Source organism: Haliaeetus albicilla, chromosome 8 (genome assembly GCF_947461875.1).
Source record: "Haliaeetus albicilla chromosome 8, bHalAlb1.1, whole genome shotgun sequence".
Classification (NCBI taxonomy): Eukaryota; Metazoa; Chordata; class Aves; order Accipitriformes; family Accipitridae; genus Haliaeetus; species Haliaeetus albicilla.
In genome coordinates, this window is record NC_091490.1 from 39,161,888 (window position 1) to 39,186,000 (window position 24,113).

The following is a 24,113-nucleotide window of genomic DNA, read 5'->3' on the forward strand; positions in this document are numbered from 1 at the left end:
AGCACCCAGTGCTCACCATGCACCTGGGACCATGGCGGCCCTGGACCCCTCGCCGAGCTGCCCTGGGCTCCCCATGCCGAGCTGCCCAAAAACACCCCGTTGGGTCTTTTGAGCCATCCCGGAGCAGGCAGGTCCCTGCTGCCCCCGCGGGCACCATGAGCACCCCGCACCGGGGCCGGTGCCCGCCTGCCTGCGTCTACGTGCCAGGGCGGGAGGCGATGCCGGCGCTCGCCCTCGCAGGTGGTGCGGCTGCAAGCGGGGGCGCGGGGAGCGCGCCGAGGCCGCCGCCGCGGGTCATGGGAGGCCGCGGCAAGCAGCGAACCTGCCAGTTGCTTTGGAAAACAGCAGGAAGAAAAGCAGCTCTCTTTGCAGCCCCGGGCTCAGGTGCCAGCGCTGCCTGGGCCCGTGCCAGCCGGCACAGCCCTCCCCGGGGAGGCAGCACCGGTGGCAGACAGCGGCCGGGGGTGGCCCAGGTGGGCTGAAGCTGGGGGGGGGCTTCTCCAGCAGCACAGTACGTGCCCACATGCACCCTCACGTCCAGCAACAATTGGCGTTGCTGGTCCCCAGCTTTGCTAAATACACCCCAAACTGGGGAGCAGCACGCCTGGGGTACGGGGAAGGGGTAAGGATGCCCTGGGGATGGTATCCAGCAGCGGCACAGCCAGCATCGGCGGGTGGAGGAGCCGGGAGGGTGCTGGGGAGGGAGATCCGGTGGTGAGAGCGCCCGGGGCCACCCGCTGCCTTCCTGCAGACTCACTCGGATCCTCCAAGTGCCTCAGTTTCCCCAGGTGCAGTCTCTGCCCATCCCCTTCGGGGTGTGGGAGCTGAAGCTCACTTGCTTCCCCGGGGTGACCCCACCTGCCCCCAGCACTGCCTTTCTGAAGGTGGGGAAACTGAGGCACGGCACCCACCAGGCCAGGCTGGAGGAGAGGCAGGATGCAACGGTGCTGCTGGGGTCCAGGAAGAACCCTGCAAGCAGCAGAGGGGGAGCGTGGAGGGGACCCGGCCCATGGCCAAGGAGACATCCCCCCACCCCAGGAAGCATCCCGTGGCCGGCAGCGCCGGGGCCACGTGGCTTCCCAGCCGAAACCCCCCTGGGGCTCCAAGGAAGGGAAATGTTTTATGGAACTGGAAAAAAAAAAAGCTTTGCCAACAGGCCCCGGCGCTGCCAGCTCCTCCGCCCGGCCCTGCGTCAGTGCAGGGACCCGGGGGTGGCCTGCTCCCCCCCAGCCCTGCTCCCGGCACACGGCGGGGACTGCCGCGATGGGGGTGGCAGGGCTGGAGCAGCGCCCGAGAGCCGGTGCTTCGCCCACCCCGGACCCCAGGGTCCCAGCCTGGGAGCTGCTGGGATGTGATGCAGGGACAACGGCAGCTTGCACCCCCAGGAGCACAGAGGGAAACCGAGGCAGCAGGCGCCGTGGGGCTGGCAGCATCGCCTTCGCCCTGGAGAGGGCAGGCAGCAGGCAGCTCCGGCTCAGCATCTCCCCTCCAGCACCGAGGAAGCTGGGAGAAGGCAGGGCCCCCCAGCCCCCCCGGGCCGAGCCCGGGGCTCTGAGCCCGGCTTTAGCCCCTGACGCAGGAGGTTTTATTTCCCTCCCAACATATTTTTAGCCCTGCCTGCTCCATCCTGGCCTTTCCAAGGGGGATTAACTCCCCCCCCCCCCGCATCATGCACCATTAAAGGTGTGGGGGTGCAGAGAGGAGTCCTCAACTCCCTCCTGGGGGTGCCCGCCGGAGGGGAATGGCACTGGGGCTGTCTCTACACCCCGTGATGGGGAGTGCTCGCGGTGCTCGCCCCGCTGCAAATCCAATCCCTGGTGGGTTGGAGCAAGTCACCAGTTAAAAATAGCCCCGGCCTTTTGCTGAGGAGCCTGCGACCTTGTGGGAGGATCGGCCGCCCCCGGGGGCTCTGGCGGTGAAGAGTTCACCACCCCCCCCCCGCGGCACCATCACCTTTGCTGTGCCACCGACGGGCCAGAGGTTCAGCCTCCGCTCCAGCATCTTGTGGGGTCCTTGCAGGGGAGGACCCTGCCAGGACCCTCCACCTTGGGATGGGGAAACTGAGGCACGGGGTGGCAACAGGCTCTCCTGGAGAGCAAAAGGAGATGAGGGCATCCCCAAAGGGTCAGCACTGTGCCGAGCGTGGCCGGATCCTGCACCCCGAGTGCTGAAGGATGAGACTGCTTTAACGAGGTGGGGCGGTTTCATCCGCTTTCAGCAGCTCAGCAGAGCCTTCCTGGGGAGGCTCAAAGGCTGAGCCCAGCCGGGTCCTATTTCGGGAGGGTTTTGGACACCTCCCAAGTGGCAGGAGCGGGGGCCGGCCTGCACAAAGGGACTCTGTTCGGGACGTTGGGCTCCGGTGGTGCCCAGCGTGGAGGCTGGTGGCTGTGGAAGGTCCCCTTGTCCCCTGCGTGAATAGTCAGCACCCAGGGTTGGGGCGGGGGGTGAGCACCCCTCTCCCGTGCTGGGTGCTGTTCTCCACCTGGAGGTAAACTGAGGCACGGGGGGTACTGTTCTTGCCTCCTGGGCCGCCACTGTAACCACTAAGTGATACTGCCATACAGCGGAGACGGCCGTGCCAACCTTCCTTGTGACGCGGAGTCCACCAGCCACCCACCCTGGGCTACTTGCCCGGGCTGGCCCTGAGCCATCCCCCAGGGGAGCTCAAGGTCCCCAAGCGGCGCTGGGCACTCCGTGAGCCAATACTTCAGGCATCAGCTCCACGGCAGAGCAGAAGGAAACCCCCCGTCAGGCCAGATCCTGCCAGCTCAACACCACGACGGGGTGCACCGGCATGCCAGCGGGGTGCAGTGCTGCCAGCACTGCTGGCCCTGGGACCAGGGGGCATCCTGTATCACCTCAGCCCCCCCCCCCCACTGCCCACCCCAGGCTCCGGGGGGGGCTTTGGAAAGCCCAAGATTTGGGGGCCACGGCACCGTTACCAGCCCACACACGCTCGAACGCTCCCCGCCGCACGTAGAGCCACAAGCGCCCATGTGCGCACCCACTGGTGCCGGGCACAGAAACGCCAGGGATGGGGATGGGCTGAGCGGGCAGGGTCCTCACTACGGCGACGCTGGGTGAGCTCTGGCCAGACGGCTCCTGTCCCCATCCCCACACGTGACACGGCGAGGCCGTGGCTCGGCCCTGGCGCTGCTGCTGGCGACTCCCCTCTCCAACCAATTCACCACCACAAGGCGAGGAGGCTGGTAAGCGCGTCCCGGTTCCCTCCGGCGGTACCTCAGGATGCGATGTAGTCATCGCTAATGCATCTGGACTCATTTACGGGGATGAGAAAATGTTTCCAGGTTTCCCACAAAGTCCCATTAAGATCCCAGTCCCACTCTATTTTTAGTGCCCTCATCAACAACGCCTTCCCCAGCCACCCCGGCGCTCCAGGGCCCCGTGGGGCTGGCGGGGGCATCCTGGGTACGCGCCCGCCTTTTGGGGGAGCTGAGCTGCACCGAGACCGGGTGGCTGGAGGGGGCGAACCCCGGCTCCGCATTCCCCGACCCAGCAGCTTTGCACCCATGGGTGCACCCCAGCGGTGGGGATGCCCCAGCCTGGCTTTCGCTTGAGAGCAGCTGAGGAAGGAAACCTGGCGAGAAACAACGGCGAAAGCCGCCCCCGGTTCCTGCGTTGGCCGTGGAGCCCTAGGCTGCGGAACCCCAATCGCTGCTGAGGACGGAGAGGGGATGGCAGCGCCAGGCGATGTTCCGTGAGGCCGGACGTGCCGGCGGCAGCGCGTCCCTGCAGGTGCAGGGTCACACTCTGCAGCACCAGTTTGTCACCTGGCGATGGCCCTGGCAGCACTTTCCCCCCCCCCCGAGGCAGTGGGTGCCCACGGGGCTCCCGGTGGAGCTGGCGAGGGCGTGCACGGATCCTGCCCTCGGCCCTGCGCCCTCCCGGGCTATCTATAGCCATGACCTCAGCGGGAGCCGGGGCAGGCGCCTGGCCGCGCATCCTCCCTTCTTGGCAGGGTTGCTGCCACAGCCCCCACTCGGTAAAGAGCTGCCGCCAAGCCGAGGCTTTTATCCCATACGTTCGCTAATCCGACGGGATTCGGTGTCAGGGGCGGCCCACGGGCGGCTGGCAAAGCTGGGGGGGGCTCAGCCAAGCGATGGAGAACGCCAGCCGGCAAGGGCAGACGGCGGTGCGGGGTGTCACTGCGTTAGGTCACAGGGGCTGACCCTTGGGGGGGGGGCTGGATGAGAGGGGACGTGGGTGACCCGGCTCCCGGGAGGCCGAGCAGGGACGTCCCTGCGCAGGCAGGGGTGACCTGAGGACACCCCGCAGCTGCACCCCGCAGGCGTCGGGGTCGCAGCCGCCCGCAGAGCTGGGGGGGGGGCACGGGGAGGGACCTGCTCGCTCTCTGCCGGCTGCCCCCGGGGGGAAGTGGGGAAGGGGTGGCCCAGAGGAGGGGAATTTCCCCAGCTTTTTTCTCCAACAAACTCCTCGGCTTGTGCAATTAGAGAAATTTGTTTAACAAACTCCCAGGGGAGCGGAGCGGGAAGGTGGGGTGGCGCGCAGCCAGGGGCTCTGCTCGCACAGGCCCGCTCCCTCCCCGCCTGCGCCTTTGATCAGCGGCGAGCTTCGCCGGGAGAGAGGAGCGGTTCCCTGCAGCCAGACGGCAGCCAGAGCCGTGCTGTGCCGCGGGAAGCGCCTCGGCCCCTGCGGACGTGCCGCCCGCGGTAGCTCCCCGGCCCGGCCACGCGTCGCCTCGAACCGATGCTTCGCGGCCCCCTCCGCTCGCTCGTCCCCGTCCCACCGCCCTCGAGCTCGCCGGGGTGCCGCAGCCCCGGCACCCCGCCGCACACGGCCCCCCCAAACCTCCCGGGCCACACGTGCGCACACATGCGTGCGCCCCGGCGCGCCCATGCGCGCGGCGTCAGCTGGCGGGCAGGCGCAGGCTCCAGGCGCGCGCTCGCGCTCTTTCTCATGCAATGCCATTTCCATCAAAAACCCTTTACTCTGCACTTTTCGCCAGCGCCGCTTCATTGGTATTCACGCCGCGCCGCTCGCCTGTCCTGGCGCACAGGTTACTAAAGGAGATTTTGCGGCGCAGCGTGGCGGGGGTCACATTACAGCCCGCGCTGTCTCGTTTTCCCGAATCTCCGGGCAGGAGCCAGGGGACGGCAGGAGGGGTGTGCAGGATCTGGCACATCACGGCTCCCGCCACGCAACCGTGGGATGAAGCAGCCTCGTCGCCCGTTTTACCGGGGCGAGGCGGGCTGGCGGGCAGGCAGCCGGGAGCGTTGCAGCAAACAGCATGATGGGTGGCTCCCCGGGGAGAGCCGGCAGGTCACCGGCACTCTCCATCCCCCCCGGCAGCCCACTGTGCCGCCGGTGCCCGGATGAGGTCCTGGGTGGCATTCACCGTGTCCCCGGCGGGGTTGTGCCCCCGGGATGGCGTCCTGGGGCGAGGAGGGAGCGACGGCGCCTCTCATTTCGGGGCTGGTTCGGGGAAAGGGGAAACGTCTGGGTGGAAAATCAACATTTCTCTCTCTGGGTTTTTTTTTTTTTTCCTTTGAAAGCAAAAATATTTCTTGGTTTTTCGTGATCAGAAACATGTTGGGGGTTTTTTTTGGACAACAGCCGGTCAAATACCGTTTCCCCACGAAGGGAATGCAGGGGCCCTTTGCAAGGAGAGCAAAAGCCTTCCTAAAAAACAAGATAAAACCCCCAGTTTTTTTAAAAAAAACCACCTGGCCGCGGACTCGAACAAACTCCCGGGGCAGAGGGATCAGCAGGAGGACCAGATCCTGACATTCCCGTGCCAGGCAGCGCTGCCTAAGGGTGCCGCAGCCCCTCCTTGAGAGGCGGCAGTGGCTGGGAGGGCGATGCCCACGGCGGGCAGCCCAAAGCCCAGACCTGGGGATTTTGCCCAAAATGCTGATTAGAGCTGGCTGCTGGCCGGGGAAGGGAGGATTAATGCACTTTTAAAGCAGCAGCGAGTTAACCGAGAAATCAATCCTTGGCAGGGGCTGGCCCGTGGGTCCCCCGGCGCGTGAGTGCTGCCGCACCTGGGCTGCGGGATCCTTTCCCAGCTCCTCTCCAGGACTTGGGAAGCGCCGGGCTTTGGCGGCCGGTGCAGGGCGTTGGGTCACCGCCAAGCTGGCACAGCTCGGCGTGGCCGCGGGGGATGCCTGCCCAGGGCCGACGTGACGGATGGCAAGCCCAGCCGCCTGCCCGGGTGCAAGCCAGGTCCTGGGATGCCCGCGGGGGACCCTGTGCATCCCCACCCTGCAGCTGGCACATCCTGGGGGTCTGCATCCTCTCCCCAAAGGTGACACCGTCTCAGGGTGCCCAGCTGGCCAGGGCAGGGAGGGAGGCTGAGCTCAGGCTCTTGCCTGTGCCGATTCAGTGCACGTGAAGCCTCCAAACGTGCTTTGGTACCCAAAACCCACAAGGCTTTGGCACTGGGCACCTCTGGCTCCCCGCAAGGCTGTGCCCTTTTTGGGCTCAGCCCCACCAGCAGTCCCCAGCTGTGCCATGGGGACGTCACTGGTGATGCCACACGGTGCCAGCCCGACCCGCAGGGCTGAGCACCCATCGATGCCCTGGCCACTCCCCATCGGCTTCGCCACCCTGCCCTGACCTGCCCGGCACACCCCGAGGTGCCGCGGGAGAAAGCCCCGCGCCGCGGGCCCCTGAGGAGCAGATCGCGCCCCTGCCACCCTACCTGCATCCCCTGGCTTGGGTGCAGGGACTGGGGGGGACGGGAGCCCCCCTCCCGCGAGCACTCAGCCCCCTTGGCAGCGCTCAGTGCCGGCACCGCCATCCTGGCGCAGGAAGAGCCACAGCACAGCCGGGGGCGGCAGGCAGCGAGCCAGCCTCGCAGGGAGATATTTTACCTCCCCCCCCCCAGCCCTCCTCCTTTCCCCTCCAGTAAGGGACCCCGGGGACACGTCCCATCGCCGCCACTGTCCCCATCCCCGCCACCCAGGGCTCGACTTGTCCTTAGGACAGGTGCAGCCACGCCAGCAGCGATACCGGGGGGACGATGGGCACCCCTCAGGCTGCGGGGAAGTGTCCAGGGGGCCGGGCACAGGGAAGGTTGGCACAGGCGGCGCTGGCAAGAAAGCTGGCAAGCAGGCAGGGCAAACCGTCCCTGTCACCGGAGCCATCCTCAGAGAGCCCTCCCTTGCAGGGACCTGCCTCCATCACCCCCAAAGGCAGGGGACACCATCCCCCCCCTTTCCCTCTGGGTGCCAAACCCACCTCCAGGCCCTCCCCACCGCACACAGCCCTGGACCGGGACAAATCTCTCTCTCGAGGCCACCGTGGCACTTTTCCCCCAGGGGCTCACAAGCTCTCCACGCTGGGGCTGCCCGGGGCTCCCGGGGGGAGCCGCCTTTGATGGTCTTTGCTGTGTCTCGCCAAGCGGAGTGCGGCCAGCTTGGCCGGTCCTCGGCACAGCTTCTCTGCCCGCTGAGCCTCGCCGCGCCGGCACTGCCCCGTCCACACCCCGCTGCACCGGCCATGCCGCAGCCACCCCTGCAAGAGGGGAAAAACCGCCTGGTCAAAGCAGGCTCAGGCTACGGCTCCCAGCATCCATCCCCAGCCCAGCCGGGCTTGGGGGAATGAAAAAGCACCGAAGGGAGCTATTCCCCGCTCGCTTCAAGATAGCCGGGCAGCGAGCTGGGCCCTGGCGGCTGGGCTTTGTTCAGCGAGCTGCAAAAGCGCGCGCATGCTTGCAGCGCTGGGCAAGCGGCGGGTTTACTCCCTGCCCCGGTACAGAGGGAAATGCAGGCAGGGAGGGAAGCGCGGGCAGGGAGGGAAGCGCAGGCAGGGGCAGAGCTGCCTGGGAAGGTGAATTATTGGCGGGCGCCTCGGCGCGCTGGAGGAGGGCGCCTGATTTATTGTGCGAGGCCCCAGCCAAGTTCAAGGTGACGCGGTGGAGAGTGGTGCAGCGCAAGCGCCGGCCACCCGGCCGCTCAGCTCTCACCCAACGGCATCTCTTGTGCAGCAGGCCTTATCCTGCCCACCATCCCGCACGCCCATCCCAGCCCTCCGATCCGGCTTTATAAACCACACTTAAAACAGGACCTATTTTTCCCGAGTGAGGATTTAAGATCAGATGGGGCAGAAGCACCGGGGTCCTCAGCAGCGCTGCTGGTGTGAGCAGCAGGGCAGGGCTAGCCGGGGCAGGCGGGCACGGCACGGCACGGCGGGCGCCTCGCAGGGAAAGCGAGGATCTCCCGAAGGTTACATTTAAAGAACAGCCTCATTGTTTTTCCCAAACAATACTCAGCAGATGGGAGAATTGAAAGTGTGTTGCAACCTTCCCTCTCTCCCCCCGCTGTGCCCGGCTTGCTGCTCCCATCCTTTGGCAGCCGATCGGCGCTCCTGGCTGAAAACCAGTTCGCTGGAGCTACTGGTGGAGGGGGTGAGCACCGGCGGTCCCCTCTCCTGCTGAAAAGCCGTGGCGCTTTTGGGAAGGAGGTTTGCCAAAGGATGCCCTGGTGAGATGTGCCCGGCAGGCAGCTCCCTGCTACGGCCACGTGCCCGAGCCAGCGGTGGCAGCCGGATGACGCGCAGAAGCCAACCGGCGGTGGCCAGGGAGAGGCAAGATCCCCGTCAGCACCCGGGAGACACGGCTGAGACCGGGCCACGTGGCCACAATGCCTCTTGCGGCCCGGCTTCGCTCCCCGGGCACCACGGCATGCCCGTTTCTGCGGGTGCTGACGGTGTTCAACTGGTACAGAGGTTCGTGCCAGGCCAGCTTGGCTGGGCTGCTCCCCGATGCCCCCGGGGATCAGGTGCCACCGGCTACAGCAGGCGCAGGGGTTTGTGCCTGGCTGCCGGCTCTCGGTCGGGCAGTGCGGGCGCATCGTCTCTGCACCGAAACCGGTCTCCAAGGATGCATCTGAGCAAAGCGGTGGGAGGCGGGTGTCCCGCCGGGGCCCAGCCGGAGACCCTCTCCCGGGCCCCAGTAGACCCATGGGATCTGGGAGAGGGTCTCCGGCCAGATCCCGGTGGGACACCCGGCTCCTGCCGCTCCAGCTGCCTTTGAAGTCAGCTCCCATCTCACCTCGCTCCCAGCCGACGGGTACCAGGGTGAGGGGCTCAGGGAACACCACGATGACCGCCACGTGCCAGAGACGAGCCAGAGGTTTGCAGGATCATCACCAGCCGTAAAATTTGCACATGTCCCCTGCCAGGAGCACCCCAGATTCTACCCTCCCCCCCCAACCCTGTTGCAGATCTAGGAGCTGGGGATAACTGTTACGGCTCCGGAAACACTGCCGGCTCCTTGGCAGCGGTTCCCAAGGGACACACATGCGGGGGCCAGCGGCGGGTGCTTAGCGCTGGGGTTATTTCGGAGTGCTGGCAGCCAGAGCCCCCCCCCCGCCACTTCCCTGTGGGCCGGGTGAGGCCTCGAGCATGGCGGCGGTGCTGGTGCCGCTTCCCTGCTAATCCGGGCAGCTCCCTCTTGACTTCCCGGCCTGTCCCTGACGGGGGACAAAGGTGAGCCGGGGGGAGCAGGAGGAAGTCCCCGAGCCGGGACAGAGAGCTGAGGAGGGCACAAAGCCACCCTCCTCGCCTGACGGGAGACTCGGTCGAGGCCCCGGCCCGGGAGCGTGTCACGGACGATGCCTTTGCCAGGGCTATTTTGGTGCCGCTGGGCTGCCAAGCCCCAGCTTGGACCAGCTCTGGCCGGGAAGGGCGGCTGCCCGAGCGGTAGCCGGGGTCCAAGCGGTCGTGCCGGGCTCGAGGAGGCGGCGGCGGCGGTAGCGGCGGGGAGATGCGCGAAGGCAGAGGCAGGGCGGCTCCCGCGCACGTTCCAATGTATCCACATCACCATCCACGGCTCCCGAGCCCGGGCGAGCCTCCCCGCCGCGCGGCTGGGATGGGAACGGCTGGGCTGGCGGTGGGGGGAGCGGCGGGGGGGGCCGGATCCGGTAGGTGCAGACGACGTCTGATCCCATCCGAGCCGGGCCGGATCGGAGCCGAGGCTACGCCAGGGCAAGGGGGGGGGAAAACCGGAGCCTTCCCCGCGTGAAGGCGGCGGGGTGGAGGCTGGGATCGCCTGAAGAAAAACCAGCTCCCCCCCGTCGGCTGGGCGAAGCGCTGGGAACAGCACGGGTTTGTGAGCAGAACGGCTCCTGCCAGCCCCGGCCCGGCCAGCCAGCGACCGCACGGCTTCCCACATCAGACCAGCGCTGTTAGCTGGCAACAACAGGCTCTGCCAACCCAGCACTGGCTGGAGACTGGCATGGTAGGGAGGTGGTGGGACCCCCGGGAGGGACGGAGTCGGGGTGGGAGAGGAGAGAAAGGAAAGGAAAAGAAAAGAAAAGAAAAAAGAAGAAAGAAAAGAGGAAAGGGAAGGGGAAGGGGAAAGGGAAAGGGGGGAAAGGGAAAGGGAAAGGGAAAGGGAAAGGGAAAGGGAAAGGAAAGGAAAGGAAAGGAAAGGAAAGGAAAGGAAAGGAAAGGAAAGGGAAAGGAAAGGGAAAGGAAAGGGAAAGGAAAGGAAGGAAAGGGAAGGGAAAGGAAAGGAAGGAAAGGGAAGGGAAAGGAAGGAAAGGGAAGGGAAAGGAAGGAAAGGGAAGGGAAAGGAAGGAAAGGGAAGGGAAAGGAAAGGAAGGAAAGGGAAGGGAAAGGAAAGGAAGGAAAGGGAAGGGAAAGGAAGGGAAGGGAAGGGAAGGGAAGGGAAGGGAAGGGAAGGGAAGGGAAGGGAAGGGAAGGGAAGGGAAGGGAAGGGAAGGGAAGGGAAGGGAAGGGAAGGGAAGGGAAGGGAAAGGAAGGAAAGGGAAGGGAAGGAAAGGAAAGGGAAGGGAAAGGAAGGAAAGGGAAGGGAAGGAAAGGAAAGGAAAGGGAAAGGAAGGAAAGGAAAGGGAAAGGAAGGAAAGGAAAGGGAAAGGAAGGGATGGGAAGGGACAGGAAAGGAAAGGAAAGGGAAAGGAAGGGAAGGGACAGGAAAGGAAAAAGGAAAGGAAAAAGAAAAGGAAAGGGACAGGAAAGGAAGAAAAAAATAAAATAGAAGGGTAAGAAAATACAGAAGAAAAAAGAATCAGAGAATAGAAAAGAAAAAAAGACAGATTGAGCTGTGACCCTTGCCAAGTCAACCACATGATGGGGAGCACCATCCCCAGGGTCATTTGAGCAGCCCCAGCACTGCCCACCCGTGCCCATGCCCGTGCCTGTGCCGTCACCAGCCTCACAGGCTGCACCGCACCCAGGAAGAGCCAGAGGCGAGGCTGGACCCTGCGTTGCCCTCCGGCACAATGCAGGTGCCGCGCTGCTGCTGAGGGGGACCCCCCTCCCCGAACCCCCACGGGGCAGCTGAGTCCAAGTCTCCGAGGTGGGGCCAGATCCTGCCCGCAGCCCTGGCCCAAGGGATGAGGTCTGGCAGGAGAATCCCCCGGCGCGGGCACGGGGGTCCGGCAGCAGCACCCTCCCCCAGCAGAGCAGAGCCCTCGCGGGGTGCGGCACGAGGCCGGATTTGGAGCGGGCAGCGGCTGCCAGCAGGGAAGAGGTTACGAGCCGGGAGGGGGAAGCTGCCTGCTCAATAATTAAATAAATATCAGCGATCAATAAGGACAGAGCAAAGGCAGAGCCGCAGCGGTCGTGGTGCGGGCAAAGAGGGGGGGTCCCCGAAGTCTGCCCCCTGTGGCCGTACCGGCTGTCGGGGGGGAGACTTCGGGGACACCCCCCCTTGCCCGCGCCGTGGGCCCTGGCACGGCCACCCCGCAGCGCGCCACCAGGCCACGTCGGCGTGGCCTGGAGTGACACCAGCGTCCCCACGCACACGGCTCAGGGCTGCCCCTCGACACCCCTACGCGCAGACGGGGGCCGGCATCGCCCCTCACCCCCGGACACCGAGGGGGTGGCCCCCCCATCCTGCCATGCACGACCCCCACCGCCCTCTCACCCGCCAGCGCGGCACGACGCAGCCGCTTGCGAATTGTCCCAAACTTAGAGGATTTTGAAGAAAAAGCCTGCGCCCCCCCCCGCACCTCCTTGCACCCCACCATGTGCAGCCGGGCTGGTGGGGGGGGGGAAGGAAAAACTTTCACGCTACGCAAGAGGCGGCGCGGCCAAGGCCGAACCCGCAGCGCCAAGCCCCCCCCAGCCTCCCCGAACCCAACCGGGGACCCCTTGCACCCCACTGTGTCGTCCCACAGCCCCAAAGCCGGCGGCTTCCCCGCACCACCCACCTCCAGGCGCAGCGGAAAAAAAAAAAAAACCCAAACCACAACGCAACCTTCTCCCCCCCCCCGCGCCCCAAGTGAAAGCGGAGCAGAAAAAAACCCCAAAAGCACCAGAAACACCCAAAAAACCCCTACAAAAGGCGGGGGGGGGGGAAGCAAGAGAGAAACGCGACTCCTCCGAGCAGCCCCGCACCAGCCCCAACCCGCCCTTTCCCTGTTATGACTATTTTTATCGGGGGGGGGGAGGTTGCTTTTTTTTTTTTTTTTTTTTTGCATTGCAACTGTAAAAGTCTGTTGCGGCGAAGGGGGAAAATTTGGGAGGGGACGCGGGGGGGGGGGGCCGGTTACCTGGGTCAGGCAGAGAGGAGACGAATACATCCCGAGCCGCGCTGGGAAAGTGGCTAATTGCAGGGCTGAGACTCGAGGCGTAAAAGTTACTGAGTCATTTCGGAGGCTGGAGCAGTCCGGGCGTTTTTTCTCTCTCTCTCCTCCGGAGCGGCTCTGCGGGGCCCGGGGGGGGGCAGCCGGGCAGAGGGGGGCGGCCCCGCGGGAGGGGGGGCCGAGGAGGAAATAAAAAGGGTCCAACTTCCACCCCCCCCCCAAAAATTAAAAATAAAAAAGCAAAATTTCCCCCCCCCGGAAAATAAAGCGCTTTTTTTGTTGTTGTTGTTGTTGTTTGTTTAGAGGTTGGGGGGGGCGTTTTAAAGAGGCAAAAGGCTCATCTTCGTCCGGGGGGGGGGGGTTCGGGGGGGTCCGCACCCAGCCTGCAGGCAGGGGCGGCGGGCGGCAGGGAAGTTAGAGGGGAAGCGGCTCCATCCGAGACACGGGCAGCGGAGAGAGGGAGGAAAGAAAGAATGAGAAAATGAAAAAAAAAAAAAAGAAGAAAAAAAAAAAAGGAGCGAGGAATGAAGTGACGTTATGAAAAAAGCCCATCCCAAAATATTACATCCCATTTAAAGATGTAGGAACCCCCTTTGGCTCGCAGGGCCGAGGCGCTGCGGGGCAGGGGCGAACGGGCGGGGGGGGGGGAGGGAGGGACGGGCCGCCCCCCCTCCCCCCCCGTGGGGCGGCGAGTCCCCCCGTGCCCCGGCGGCCCTGCCCGGGCCGGGCAGTGCTGGGGAACTCGCTTATTTTTTGCTCTTTTGGTTTTTTTTTTTTTTTTTAATAAACGGAACCAATACGGCGAGGGGAGAGGAAAGGAAAAAAAAAACAACCCTGCAGATTCATGTGCAACTTCTGGGCAGCGACGCCGGGAGAAGCTGCCCCGCCAGAAGGGGGGGGATGCCCCCCCCCGCAGCCCGTTCCGCAGGTGGGGGGGTCGCCCCGCCAGCCCCGCACTCCCTCCCGCCGCATCCCCGCCGAGAGCCGCTTGTTCTTCCCCCCCCGCCAATAACGACCGGCAGCACCTCGACGCTTTTCCCCGGTACTACGGGGGGGGGGGTGGGAAGCGCCAGGGGCGACCCCGCGTCCCCCCGCCCGAGCGCACAAAGAGAGAAAGAGCAAGAAAAAAAAGAAAAGAGAAAAAAAAAAAGAAAAAGCGGAGCCCTGCGCCCGGCAAACTCCAAACCGCAAGTTCTCACTACAGAAACACCACCGCCACCAACCAATTCTGCAGGCTTTAATAAAACCTAATTAGAGAGCGAGCGAGGGCGAGAGCCACGTACAGAAAAACAAAGGGAATCCCCGGCTCCTAATTGTGAAAGTGAGTTTCAGCCCTGCAGGATGGCGGGCGGCAGCCTCCCGGGGGCTGGCGATTTCTTTTAGCCCCGCTCGCACCCTCCCTTCAAGATTCGCATCTCCGGGCTCTCGAATCGCTGCCTGCAGTGGCCTGACACGCGGGGAGGGCCCACGGCCCCAGCCCTGCCTCGATCCCCCCCCCCCCCGAAGAAGAAGAGAGAGAGAAGGGGGGGGTGTCCACCCTGCCAGGGTCCGTCCCCCCCCCGCATCACCGCTTTTCGCTCCCAACTTTTGCCGGCCCCCGGACGACGCTCTCCGCCCGGGGCGTTGGGGTTTACCCCCCCCCAGCATTAAGCGCACCCCCCCCCCCCCCGAGGCAGCCCCGCTCCCGCGGGATGCGGCGGCTCCGCGCAAACTTCGCTCGGCCCGACCCGCTACCCCGGCGAGAAGGGGGGGGGCAAGCCGCGGCGCTGCGCTTCCCCCCCCCCGTGGCCTGGCAGGAGGCGAAAGCAGGAGCAGCCCAGCACGGCGAGAAACCGGGGGTTGTTTTTATTCTTGCATCGAGGACGGTGACTAATTTTTTTTTTTTTGACACCCCCCCCCCCGCTCTGTACCCCCCCCCGGCGCGGACTTGAGCGCGACCCTCCCGGGCGTCACTTCCAAGTTCAAGTCGGTGCGGCTGGCAGCCTCTCCGCCCCTTTTTTTAGCGGCCATTTTCAGCTCCATCCAGCCCTCCGCGGGCTGCGGAGGCTCCCCCCGCGCCGCGACCTCCCCGCCGGGCGGCTCCCGCCTCCGCCTCTCTTCTCCCCCCCCCCCCTTAATACCGCGGGGAGGGGGTGGGCAGGGGGAGGAGAAACGGCGGCAACTTCCCTCCGCCACCCCGGTACCCCCCTCCCCTCCCGCCCCCGCCACCCTCCCTATCCCCCCCCCCCCCCTCAGGGCACCCTATTAAACTCCGCTGCCGGCAGCACCCCGGCCCCGCCGCCCCCTCCCCGGCAGTTAACTTCTGCTGTGGGGGGGGGGGTACACGCAAACACACGCACACGGGTGGAAGGGGGGGGGGGGAAGAGGAAAGTAGAAGAGAAAATGAAAGTGTCGTGGGACCTACCATAGCCAAGTGCAATTAACGGGCTTCCAAGTTGCTGCGAAAAGCAAAGCAAAGAGGGTGGGCTTTTTTGGTATTTTGTTCTAAACCGTGTGTTTTCCACCGAGCCGAAGGAGGAGGAAAAAAAAAAAACCAAACCGCTGCCCCCCAAAAGAATTTAAAAAAACCGAAAACCCCCAATAATGAATAAGAAGAATAAAATCCGCCCCCCCCCCCCGCCCCACCAAGGCCACCGGCAACGTGTCCTCGGCGGGCGGTCACCCTCTCCCCGGCTCCGTCTGGTTCCCGGGGGCCATGCTCCGGCCTCAGCGCCTCGGGGGCCGGGCTGGGCCGGGCTCCGCGCCGCGGGCCATGGGCCGGGCCGGCGCCCGCCGGCGGCGAGTTCCGGGGCGGCTGCGGGAGGAGGCGGCGGCGGCGGCGGGAGCGGCGATGCCCGCGCCCAGCCCGGCCTCGTGCGCCGCGGGGGTGGCGGGGCTGGGGGGGGTGTGTGTGTATGTGGAGGGGGGGGGGCGGGGGTTATTTTTGGAAGGCAGGAAAAAAAAAACAAAAAAAACCCAAAACCCCCTATTTTTTAAAAATTAAAAAAAAAAAAACGCACACCAAAAAAAAAAAACACCACCCCAAAAAAACGGGCCGAGGGCCGGCTTGAGGGCCGGGCTGCGCCTATGGAAAAGCAAAGCTGGCATCCCCCCCGCCCCCCCCCCAGCGAAGCCCAACTCCGGCCGGGCACGGCTCCTCCTCGCAGCCCGCAGCGCCCCGGCCCCATCGCCGCCTCCTCCCGCCGCGCCGCCTCCTCCTCCTCCTCCTCCTCCTCCTCTGCCTCCTCCCCTCGCCCGGGGCACCGGCGGCGCTGCGGAGGGGACGCTCCCGGTGCGGGGGCGGGGAGGGAGGAGGAGGAGGAGGAGGAGGAGGAAGGCTCCGGCCCCGCTCGCCCGGTAGCGCAACGGCGGCCCCCGGATGGTGCTGGTAGGTGGCGGGGGCTGCGGCGCGGCCCCCCCCCCCCCCCCAGGGCCGGTTGGCTGCGGAGGGAGGCGCGGGGCCGCCCCCCCCCCCGGCCCTGCCCGACGTGGGGGGGGGGGAGGAGGAAGGGATGGATGGATGGATGGATGGATGGGGGGGCGCGGCCCCGGTGCGGAGCTACCGCAGAGCGGGGAGGAGCCGCGGGCACCGCCGGGCCCGGCCGCCCGCCCGCCCCTGCACCGGGCGCCGCGGCGTGTAGCCCCGGCCCCCGCCCACGGGCATCCCCCGGCTTCCCCCCACCCCCGGGTCCGCACACCCCCGGCTTCCCCCCCACCCCCGGGCCCGCACACCCCCGGCTTTCCCCCCCCCCCCCCCCCGGTTCCGCACACCCCCGGCCCTACTCGCCCCCATCCCCGGCCCACGGCCACCCCCCCCCCCCCACAACGCACCCCTCGGCCCCACGGACATTCCCCCGTTACCCCCATCCCCGGCCTGCAGACACCCCCCCCCCGCCCCGGGGACACCCCCATCCGCGTCCCCCCCCCAGAGCATCCTCCATCCCTGCCCCCCCCATCCCTGTCCCCCCCATTCCCCTTGTGCCCCCTCAGCACCCTCACCCCCCCCATACTCTTTGTGCCCCCCCCCAGGATTCCCCCCCCCCGGGTCTCTCTTAAAGCCACAGGCCGCTTTACAGCCGGTGCAGTGGGGCCGGGGGGGGGGGGGCTGGGGGTTTGTCCCCCCCCCGCCCCCAACTCGGTCCCACTCGGAAAGTTGGCAGCGACCGGGGAGCCGGGTTTGGTCCAGGAGAGGAGCAGCGCGCTTTGGGGAGAGCGTTTCCCTTCATTTCAATCGACCCCTTTTGTGTCTGGACCTGTATTTTTAACCCTTGTTATCGAGTAATCCTTTAATCTTTTAATCCTTCCAAATAACCATATTTTTCTATAGGAAGGCAACAAAAATTAGATTCCCCCCCCCCCCCCCCCAGTTTATTAAGGGGCGAAGCGTGCACTGTACGTCTGTATTTTTAGGCACGCTCCGTAGTCTTGAACAAACAGGAACATAATCTCCGTCTGTCTTGTGCTCAAATGATTTCAGCATGATAAATAATATGCGAAATAATTTATTATATATTTTTAAAATAAAATTAAAGGAAGCTACCCTGACATTCCCCTAGTTTTTATTTCGTCATTTTCTCCTTCTTTTCTATTTTTTGGGGGGGACTCGGTGAGCCCTGATCATTTTTACAAGGGATCAGCTCAATTTTAACAGGGATTTTGTATACACTAGAGGTTTATTTTATCCATCCCTGTATCCCCTTTGCCTGCTAAACCCACCGTGCGCATACCAAAATACTGGACGTTACACGGCATAATTTGTGCATTCACAGGGTATATTTTACTGCCGTTCAAGTTGTTTGTCAGGCACCGAAGTACAGCGATCGGCCTTATGGAAATGAGATCTAATTTTGTTCCAGCTTTCTATCAAAAAAAAAAAAATTCTTTATATTTACAAGCTCTGGAACTTTTTTGTTTTTTTTTTAATCACCATCTGCTCCCCCCAAAAAAAGCCACTTCCCTGTTTTAAAGCCGAAAAAAAGGCTCCTGGCTGAAATGAGCAGTTCACTCGCCTCGTCCCAGCTCCATAAGCCTTGAGGAATGTAAACTCAGCGGTAACTTTGCTCGCAGAATACAGTTTTCATTTTCTGCCTGACACCGGGTGAGATACGGCGCAAAAATAAACCCGGGGAAGAATTTGCCAATTTTTAACCGCTTTCAAGGCTGCCGTTGGTGCCCGCTTGGCAGCTCCCCTCCCTCCCGCCAGCGCTTTATTTTGCTGCGGCGATTCCTCGGCTTCTCCCGGCTCCTCGCCTTTTGGGGAGGACGCGGATGTTCGGCTTCAATCCCGGTGCCGTGGGAGATTGCCCGGCGGTGCCAGGCTGGCGGTGCCAGGCTGCCGAGCCCAGCGCCGAGCAGGCGAGAAGGAATAAAGGGGGGCTGATGGGATGGTGGTGGTGGGGGGGGAGAGGAAAGCAGGGTTGGGGGTTTTTTATTTTCACTTCTGCGAGGGGCCTGGGACGCGGGATGGTGGGGAAGGGGGTTCTGCCTTACTAATTTTTGCAATGCTCTTCAAGTATTTCCTGGATGATTCAAAGCTGGGGCTGAAGGGCTGCCGGCCTCGTCTCTGAGACGCCCTCGTGGCTTTCCAACGGTCGATGGGCACATGTTTGCGTCCCCTCGAATTAATCCCATTTCTCCTATCTCAGCGAGGGGCCCGGGGACCGATCCTGCACAAACCGTAATAGCGACGACCCGGGCTTCAAATAATCTCGGGGCAGCAAGTGGCACCTGTACCCTGCCGCTGGTGGGGCCGGAGGCAGAGCAAAAAGCATCCTGGCCGGCCGCGGCCCTGATCCTGACAACCCTGCTGCAGGGGGGGTTTGCTCAGGCCGGGGGGTGCAGGCAGGCTGCGCTGGCCACGGGGCTGGGGACCCGCTGCCGGACCCCGCTGCCAACCCGTCCTGCTCGTCCCAGCCAGCCCCAGTTCCCTGCAGCCACCCCAGCCTCAACCCCAATTCCCAGTGTAAACCCCAGGCAGAAAAAACACTAAAAATACAATAATCCTTTTTTTTTTTTTTTTTTTTTTTTCCCTCCAGGCTGCCTGTAAACAGCATTCCGAGGGGGGGAGAAATCCAAACCCAATTTAATTTTCCTGTGTAGGTCATTCCCGCTGCCTCAAATGAAAAAAAAAAAAAGGAGGGGGGATTTGGGGTCCAGTTCTGTTTCTCCTAATGGGTTTTCGCGAGGATTGAACTCGGGGGGTTGAAGCTGAGTTACTCCTATTTTTTGGCATGGAGACGGAGAGCTGGATCAGGCCCTTTGTTTCATTCCTCGGGTTTATATCCCAGCCCGTTTGCAGGCTCCTGACCACCCGACTAGAAAATCAGTGCTGGGAACAAGTGGAAATTTGCTCCCCCCCTCCCAAATTTGCTGCTGCAAGAAACTGGTGAAATCCCATGCCGGCAGGCTCGGGCTGTTCCCCAACTGCCCCGTGGCCCCCACCATAGGCAAGAACCCCAGCCCGGTACCAACCCACCCAAACGGCACCGGCCGGCCGGCCGCTACCCGAGCCCCTGGCACGGCCCCGGCGGCAGAGACAGCCGTGCTTGCCCCCTCCTCAAAGCTGGATTTTATTTCTAAAGGGCATTTCATGGTTGATTTGTGCTGCTAAGACACCTCGATGCCAACTTTTGGGCTCAGCCAAGGGGGTGCAGATACCCGTGGAGCAGCGCAGGGCTGGGTAACCCCCCCCATCGCCACGGGAAAATATCTCCCAGCCTCATTAGCCTTTTTCTTGGGCTCGTTTCTAACATTTTTTTTTTGCAGGGTTTTTTCAAAGGTCCCATTCTGCTGGGTGCAGCGTTTGGGACTGCCAGCACCGCTGAGCCGTGTCCCTTGCCGGAAAGAGGGAGAGAAAGGAAAATAACCCACGTTGGGACAGTTTTGTTGCTGCCTTTGCTTTTAAAGTAACTTTTAAGGAGAATATTCTGGTTTTGACCAGAATTTATTTACTTTATTCCTGCATATGGCTCTTGGCCTGGGTCCCAAACAGGCAGAGGTCTGGCCCGGCTCAATTCAAAGCCAAAACGTGCAATGAAAAAAAGATTTTTTTTTTTCTTTTCTCTTTCTTTATAAAGCAGGTTTTTAGCTGGTGAAATTGTTGCTGACAAGGGGGGGATTTCAGTTTAAAAATTGCTAGCAGATTTCAGTGAATTATTCTGCAGGAATTTCAAGGTTTTTTAGGATTTTTCCTGTGGCTCTTTTTGTTGGTTTTGGCTGCAGGTTAGATGTAAAAAAAATAAATATAAATCCCCAATTTTTTTCCCCCCTCTGTATTTTTTCCATCAGCTCAAACATCACCTCTTCCCCCCGGATTTGTTGGAAACCAGCCCTCGAAGAGCCTCGGCCGGTGAGAAAGCCCCTTTGCAACCCTTTCCCCAGCTTCTGCGCCGCTTTGCATCGGGAAGCCCAACCTCACCGGGGCCAATCTCCCCCAAACTGACCCTAAAACTTGTTTCTTTACATCAAAAGAGAGGGGGTTTTGCCTTTTCCCCGTGTGTGCCAACCTCGCCACTGTCAAACAACTTCAAATCCACCCGCGGTGCCGCTGCCCTCCCCGAGCCGGGGGCTCGGGTAGGGCAAAGCCCCGTTGGGGTTTTTGCAGACACGTGTGGATGGAGGCGCTGGGAACTCTTGCAAATGCCGAAATTTCACTCGTTAAAAAAAAAAAAACCAACAACCAAACCCCAAATACAACCAGGAAATGTTTCCTCACTTGATTTTTTTTTTTTTTTTTTTGCAAAAAGAAATAAATCAAGTGCGGCCACTCTCCTAGGGCTGCTTTGTCACGTCTGTTGGGGAATTTGGGGAAATTTCTGGAGTAGGAGGAATGGGGAGAAATACGGCCCCGTCTCTTTGTTTGGTGCGAGTGCATCCACATTTGCTTTTTTTCCCCTCCTTGCAGATGGAGCGGGCAGGCAGGGGCTCCTGCCATCGTCCCTGCGCCGCTCGGCAGAGCCACCGAACTGCTGCGGACGCCCCTTGGCCCCGGCAGCGCGGGAAAGCTCGGCTTTGGGAGCGGGAGCATCTCGGTGCCATGACCCCAACGGCTTCCTCGGCACGGCGGTGTGGCTCTGCGCCGGCACGCCGCGGGCAGGTGCCGTCGCTGCGCTGCACCCAGCAGCACCCCGATGCCGGGGGGGGGACACCCCCCAAAACACCCCTGTGCCAACGGGAGCGGCACCCAAGGGTGGGGAGAGGACAAAAATCCCCCCGAGTCTAGCTTTGCTGGGGGGGGGGGAGGACGGAGGAGCAGGGAAGCCTCGCGCTGGATTTGGGGAGCAGAAAGTGAAAGTGGCTGGCAGTGGGTGTGGTGAGCACGTCAGGGCTCTGCACCCCCCCCCGTACCCCGCTGGCACCCCTGTCCCCTGGGGGGGGGTTCACTTCCCCGGGAGCTGCCAGGGCCTGGAGAGGACAAAAGCAGCCGGTGATGGCATTTTGGAGCCCGAGCGGGAGGGGGAGGAATCATGGTGGAATTTTAATCAGTTGCCAAAGCAAACAGAAGCGCGGGGAGGTAACGAGCTACCTGCTCCCACCGCCGGCTCCAGCGCCGCCGCCTCACCGCAGTGGGGAGACCGTGCCGGGCCCCGAGCCCCCGTTCTCTCGACGCACGTAATAACGGGGACCGGGGCTCCAGAGCAATACTGGGGGTCAAATGGAAAATCGCCATTGCCCAGTTGCTCCGGTTTGACACCGGGTGCGGGGGTTCGCTCCGCCGGCACAGCCCTCGTGCCCGCCACGCTGCAGCGGGAGCCCAGCGCCGGCTCTGGCCGCTCCAGCGGCCCTTTGGACATGGCGTTTGCCACAGTAGGAAATGGTTTCTCCGAGGGTTTTGTTTGCCAGAGGAGAAAACTGGGCTGGAATTTGCAAGAAGAAAGTTTGAAGGGAACGGCAAAGAATTATATTAGTTTTCCAGAACGAGCTTCCAGTTGTGCCGGTGCGCAGAGACGCGTCCTGAAGCAATGCGAACCGGAGGCATGTGCAAAAGTAATATCGGGCGAAGGGTCCCCTCTCCGGGAAAAGTTTAGCAACTCACATAATCAATTGCCAGCCTACGTCTATAGCTAAACCAATTACTGCAGACAAATTGGCATGAATATTCGCCTCGCAAAGCTCTCCGGCCGCACAAAGGGCTCGCTTTCCCCCTTCCCCTGCCACGATTTTACGAGAGAGGAAAATTACTCGGATGCTGAGCGTACTGTAAGTAATAAGGGCTTTGAAAATAGGCTCCTAATTAAAAATGATACCACTGCTCGTTTGTTTTTAAGCACACATTAAACTTTTTTTTTTCTTCCCTGCTGCATTCAAATGTTGGGGTTGCTGGCTTGGGTTTTTTTTGTGAAAACTGGCTTTCCGTGCCGTGATTCTGGTTTGATTTGACTCCCCCCGCCCCCCTCCGGGGTCTGCTTTGAATTAGCGAAAGCCAAATCCAAGAAGCTGGAAAGGGATATTATAGAATTTTCCATGTCCTTATTATTTTTTTTATTAGCGGGACCGGGCAGCTCGGCCGAGCGGGGAGGAAAAAATGGCTTTTGTGGTTGCGGCAGTTGTGTGAGCCGCTGGCGCTGGGGCCGTGCTCGCCGGGCGCAGAGGCGGCAGCACCGCCTGCAGCTGCGCTCGCCGGGCCCGGGGCTTGGCGAGGGGCACGCTGCCCAGCGCGTTCGGCACCGGGCATCGAGCTGCACCGGCAGATGGGAGAGCACCGGCCTGGCCGGCTGCGATGTTTTGCCAGGGTCACCCCCTCTGCAGCATCCCAGGGGAGCGAGCGGGAGGTTGGGGTGGTGGCAGGGGGCACCCGGTGCCGGCGTAGCACCCGCAACCGCGGTGTCCCGGCCTGCGGGCCGGCCGGCATCCCAGGTGTCGACCAGCCCAGGCACACGGAGCGGGCACCGAGGGATGCTGTGCTACCTGCCAGAGGCTCTCCGGGGGATGCGGTGGCACCCGGGGGACACGTGGGTGCTGCCTGCCTGGGGGGGCTGCCGTGACAGTCCCCCCGACTTGCGGGCATCGCCCCAGAGGAAGCGCCAACAGCGCTGCATTTTGGCAGCACCCCATTGTGCAGCGGGTGCCGTTCGGCCGCATGGCGTCAGCGAGCGTTGCCGGGGGCCAGGCACCTCTCTGCGGGGCAGCAAGCAGGGGCCTTGGATAGTCGTGGGGAAGGGTCATGGTGGGGGATGATGTTTCACTGTCCTGGTCTAGACTGGGCTCGTAGACCCAAAATTATTGCAGGAGGAGGGGCTGGGGGCAGCATGTTCACAGGCTGCGGAGGGACAAGCCCGTCCGCTTTGACACCTTGCCCAGGCGAAGGCACCTGTGCCTCAGTTTCCCCAACCCGCAACCATGCCAGGGAGGGGGGATTCGGCAGCCAGTTCCCTCCCTGTTTTGCACATGGGGGGCTCGGAGCAGGGCCTGGAGAGTTAACACCAGTGACGCCAGCCCTCGGCCGCCGGCACATGCTCTGCCCGGCCCTGAAACCCAGCCAGCTCCCGGCTCCGGCAACAACAGCCGCTATTGTGTGCCGGCAGTCCCGCGCGAGCACCCAGCTGCCGCCGCAGGGTGGGAGGGTGCAACCGGCGGGTGACAAGTGGACTTTGTATCCCCGCTTTGGGCTGGTGGTTGTTGCTTTTTTTTTTAATAGGAAGCACAGAAAACAGGGCGTTCAGCTCCTAGCGTTTCTCCCAGCCCACTTTGCAGCAAGCGAGGGGAAAAAATATTTTTTTAAGGCAATTGCTTGGCTTTTTTTTGCCTTTTTTTCCTTTTTTTTTTGCCTTTTTCCCCATTTTTTTCCTCTTTTTTGCCTTTTTTTGGTTTCTTGGGTCTCTTCCTACAGTGGCCATGGATGCATCTCCTCGGAGGGGCTGTGTTTACCCAAGTGGCACCGTGTTTGTCACTGGGGCTGGCTTGCTCCAGTGTGTAAATATGTGGTGGGAGCCACGTGACCGCACCAGCAAACACCCTCTTGCTGGCTGTCAGCACTGGGTCCGTTTCTTCTCCCTCCCCAGCAGCTCCCGGCTCCCTCCTGCCTAAGCGGAGCTGAAGCCTCCCGCCTGCTGCTCCCCAAGAGCTGCCTTGGGGTTGAGCCCAAACTCCGGCTGTTTTGGGGTTAAGAAGGAGCTCTGTAGTTCCCGCCCTGGGCTGCCTGCTGGGGCCGAAGGCAGAATCTGTCCCTGCTGTCCCATTCCCGTGGAGCTGCAGGAGAAATGTCCGCTCCCCCTGTGTTACGAGTGGGGAAACTGAGGCATGGCTCCGTGCTGGCTTTTAGCCATCAATGGCAGTGGGAGCAGACCAAACCCACGGGGGAGGATTTTCCTGCTGGATCCCAAATCTTTTTAAACCAACATTTTTGTGCCTTTTGGGGTGAGGGCGGTCGCCATGGCAGAGACATGGGATCTTGCACCCACTCTCAGCTTGGCGCTTTGCCCATGCTACGTGGGGTGCTGCATGGGCAAGCACCATTACAGCAGCATCACTGAGGTAGAGCATCGGCGGAGCAGGGAAGAGGGCACCCAGCCCCAGCATAAAGGCAGGGAAACTGTGGCACGGAACCGAGACGAGACCTGCAGCCGCTCACCGAAATGCCCGTGCTGGCACTCCCCACCT

General features: G+C 62.7%; 2 protein-coding genes across 11 annotated transcripts in view; one reads left to right on the forward strand and one right to left on the reverse strand.

The window, feature by feature from the left end:
- NFIC (nuclear factor I C) overlaps positions 1-15,343 on the reverse strand; it is a 47,553-nt gene extending 32,210 nt beyond the window's left edge. For 3 of the 7 annotated variants that reach the window (XM_069790059.1, XM_069790056.1, XM_069790053.1), the window contains exon 1: positions 12,504-13,002. In XM_069790059.1, coding sequence (XP_069646160.1) covers positions 12,504-12,533 — 30 coding nt within the window. In that variant the 5' untranslated portion in view covers positions 12,534-13,002. Of the gene's footprint in view, positions 1-12,503; positions 13,003-14,940 lie in introns of those variants that run through there. The other 4 variants (XM_069790060.1, XM_069790057.1, XM_069790055.1 and 1 more) reach the window with 3 other exon arrangements.
- Positions 15,344-15,555: 212 nt separating this feature from the next.
- LOC138686509 (uncharacterized) lies at positions 15,556-22,320 on the forward strand. 4 transcript variants are annotated; one of them, XR_011325879.1, is made up of 4 exons: positions 15,556-15,903; positions 18,551-18,610; positions 19,803-19,863; positions 20,419-22,320. XR_011325879.1 is itself a non-coding variant. In XM_069790062.1 (3 exons), exons 1-3 carry the CDS (start codon positions 15,895-15,897, stop codon positions 21,579-21,581), a joined length of 1,233 nt encoding a protein of 410 aa, XP_069646163.1. In that variant the 5' UTR covers positions 15,556-15,894; the 3' UTR covers positions 21,582-22,320. The 4 variants fall into 4 exon arrangements, 1 of the variants encoding a protein (XP_069646163.1); XR_011325880.1 differs by lacking the exon at positions 20,419-22,320 and adding an exon at positions 19,986-20,218; XR_011325878.1 differs by lacking the exon at positions 20,419-22,320 and having other exon boundaries at positions 19,803-20,218.
- Positions 22,321-24,113: the final 1,793 nt, after the last annotated feature.

What these genes read in the sequence shown, in the direction of transcription:
- LOC138686509 (XM_069790062.1), top strand. An exon ending in CCCTCGAAGAGCCTCGGCCG is followed by an intron (nt 19,864 to 20,418) that starts GTGAGAAAGCCC and finishes CCCTCCTTGCAG; the next exon opens with ATGGAGCGGGCAGGCAGGGG.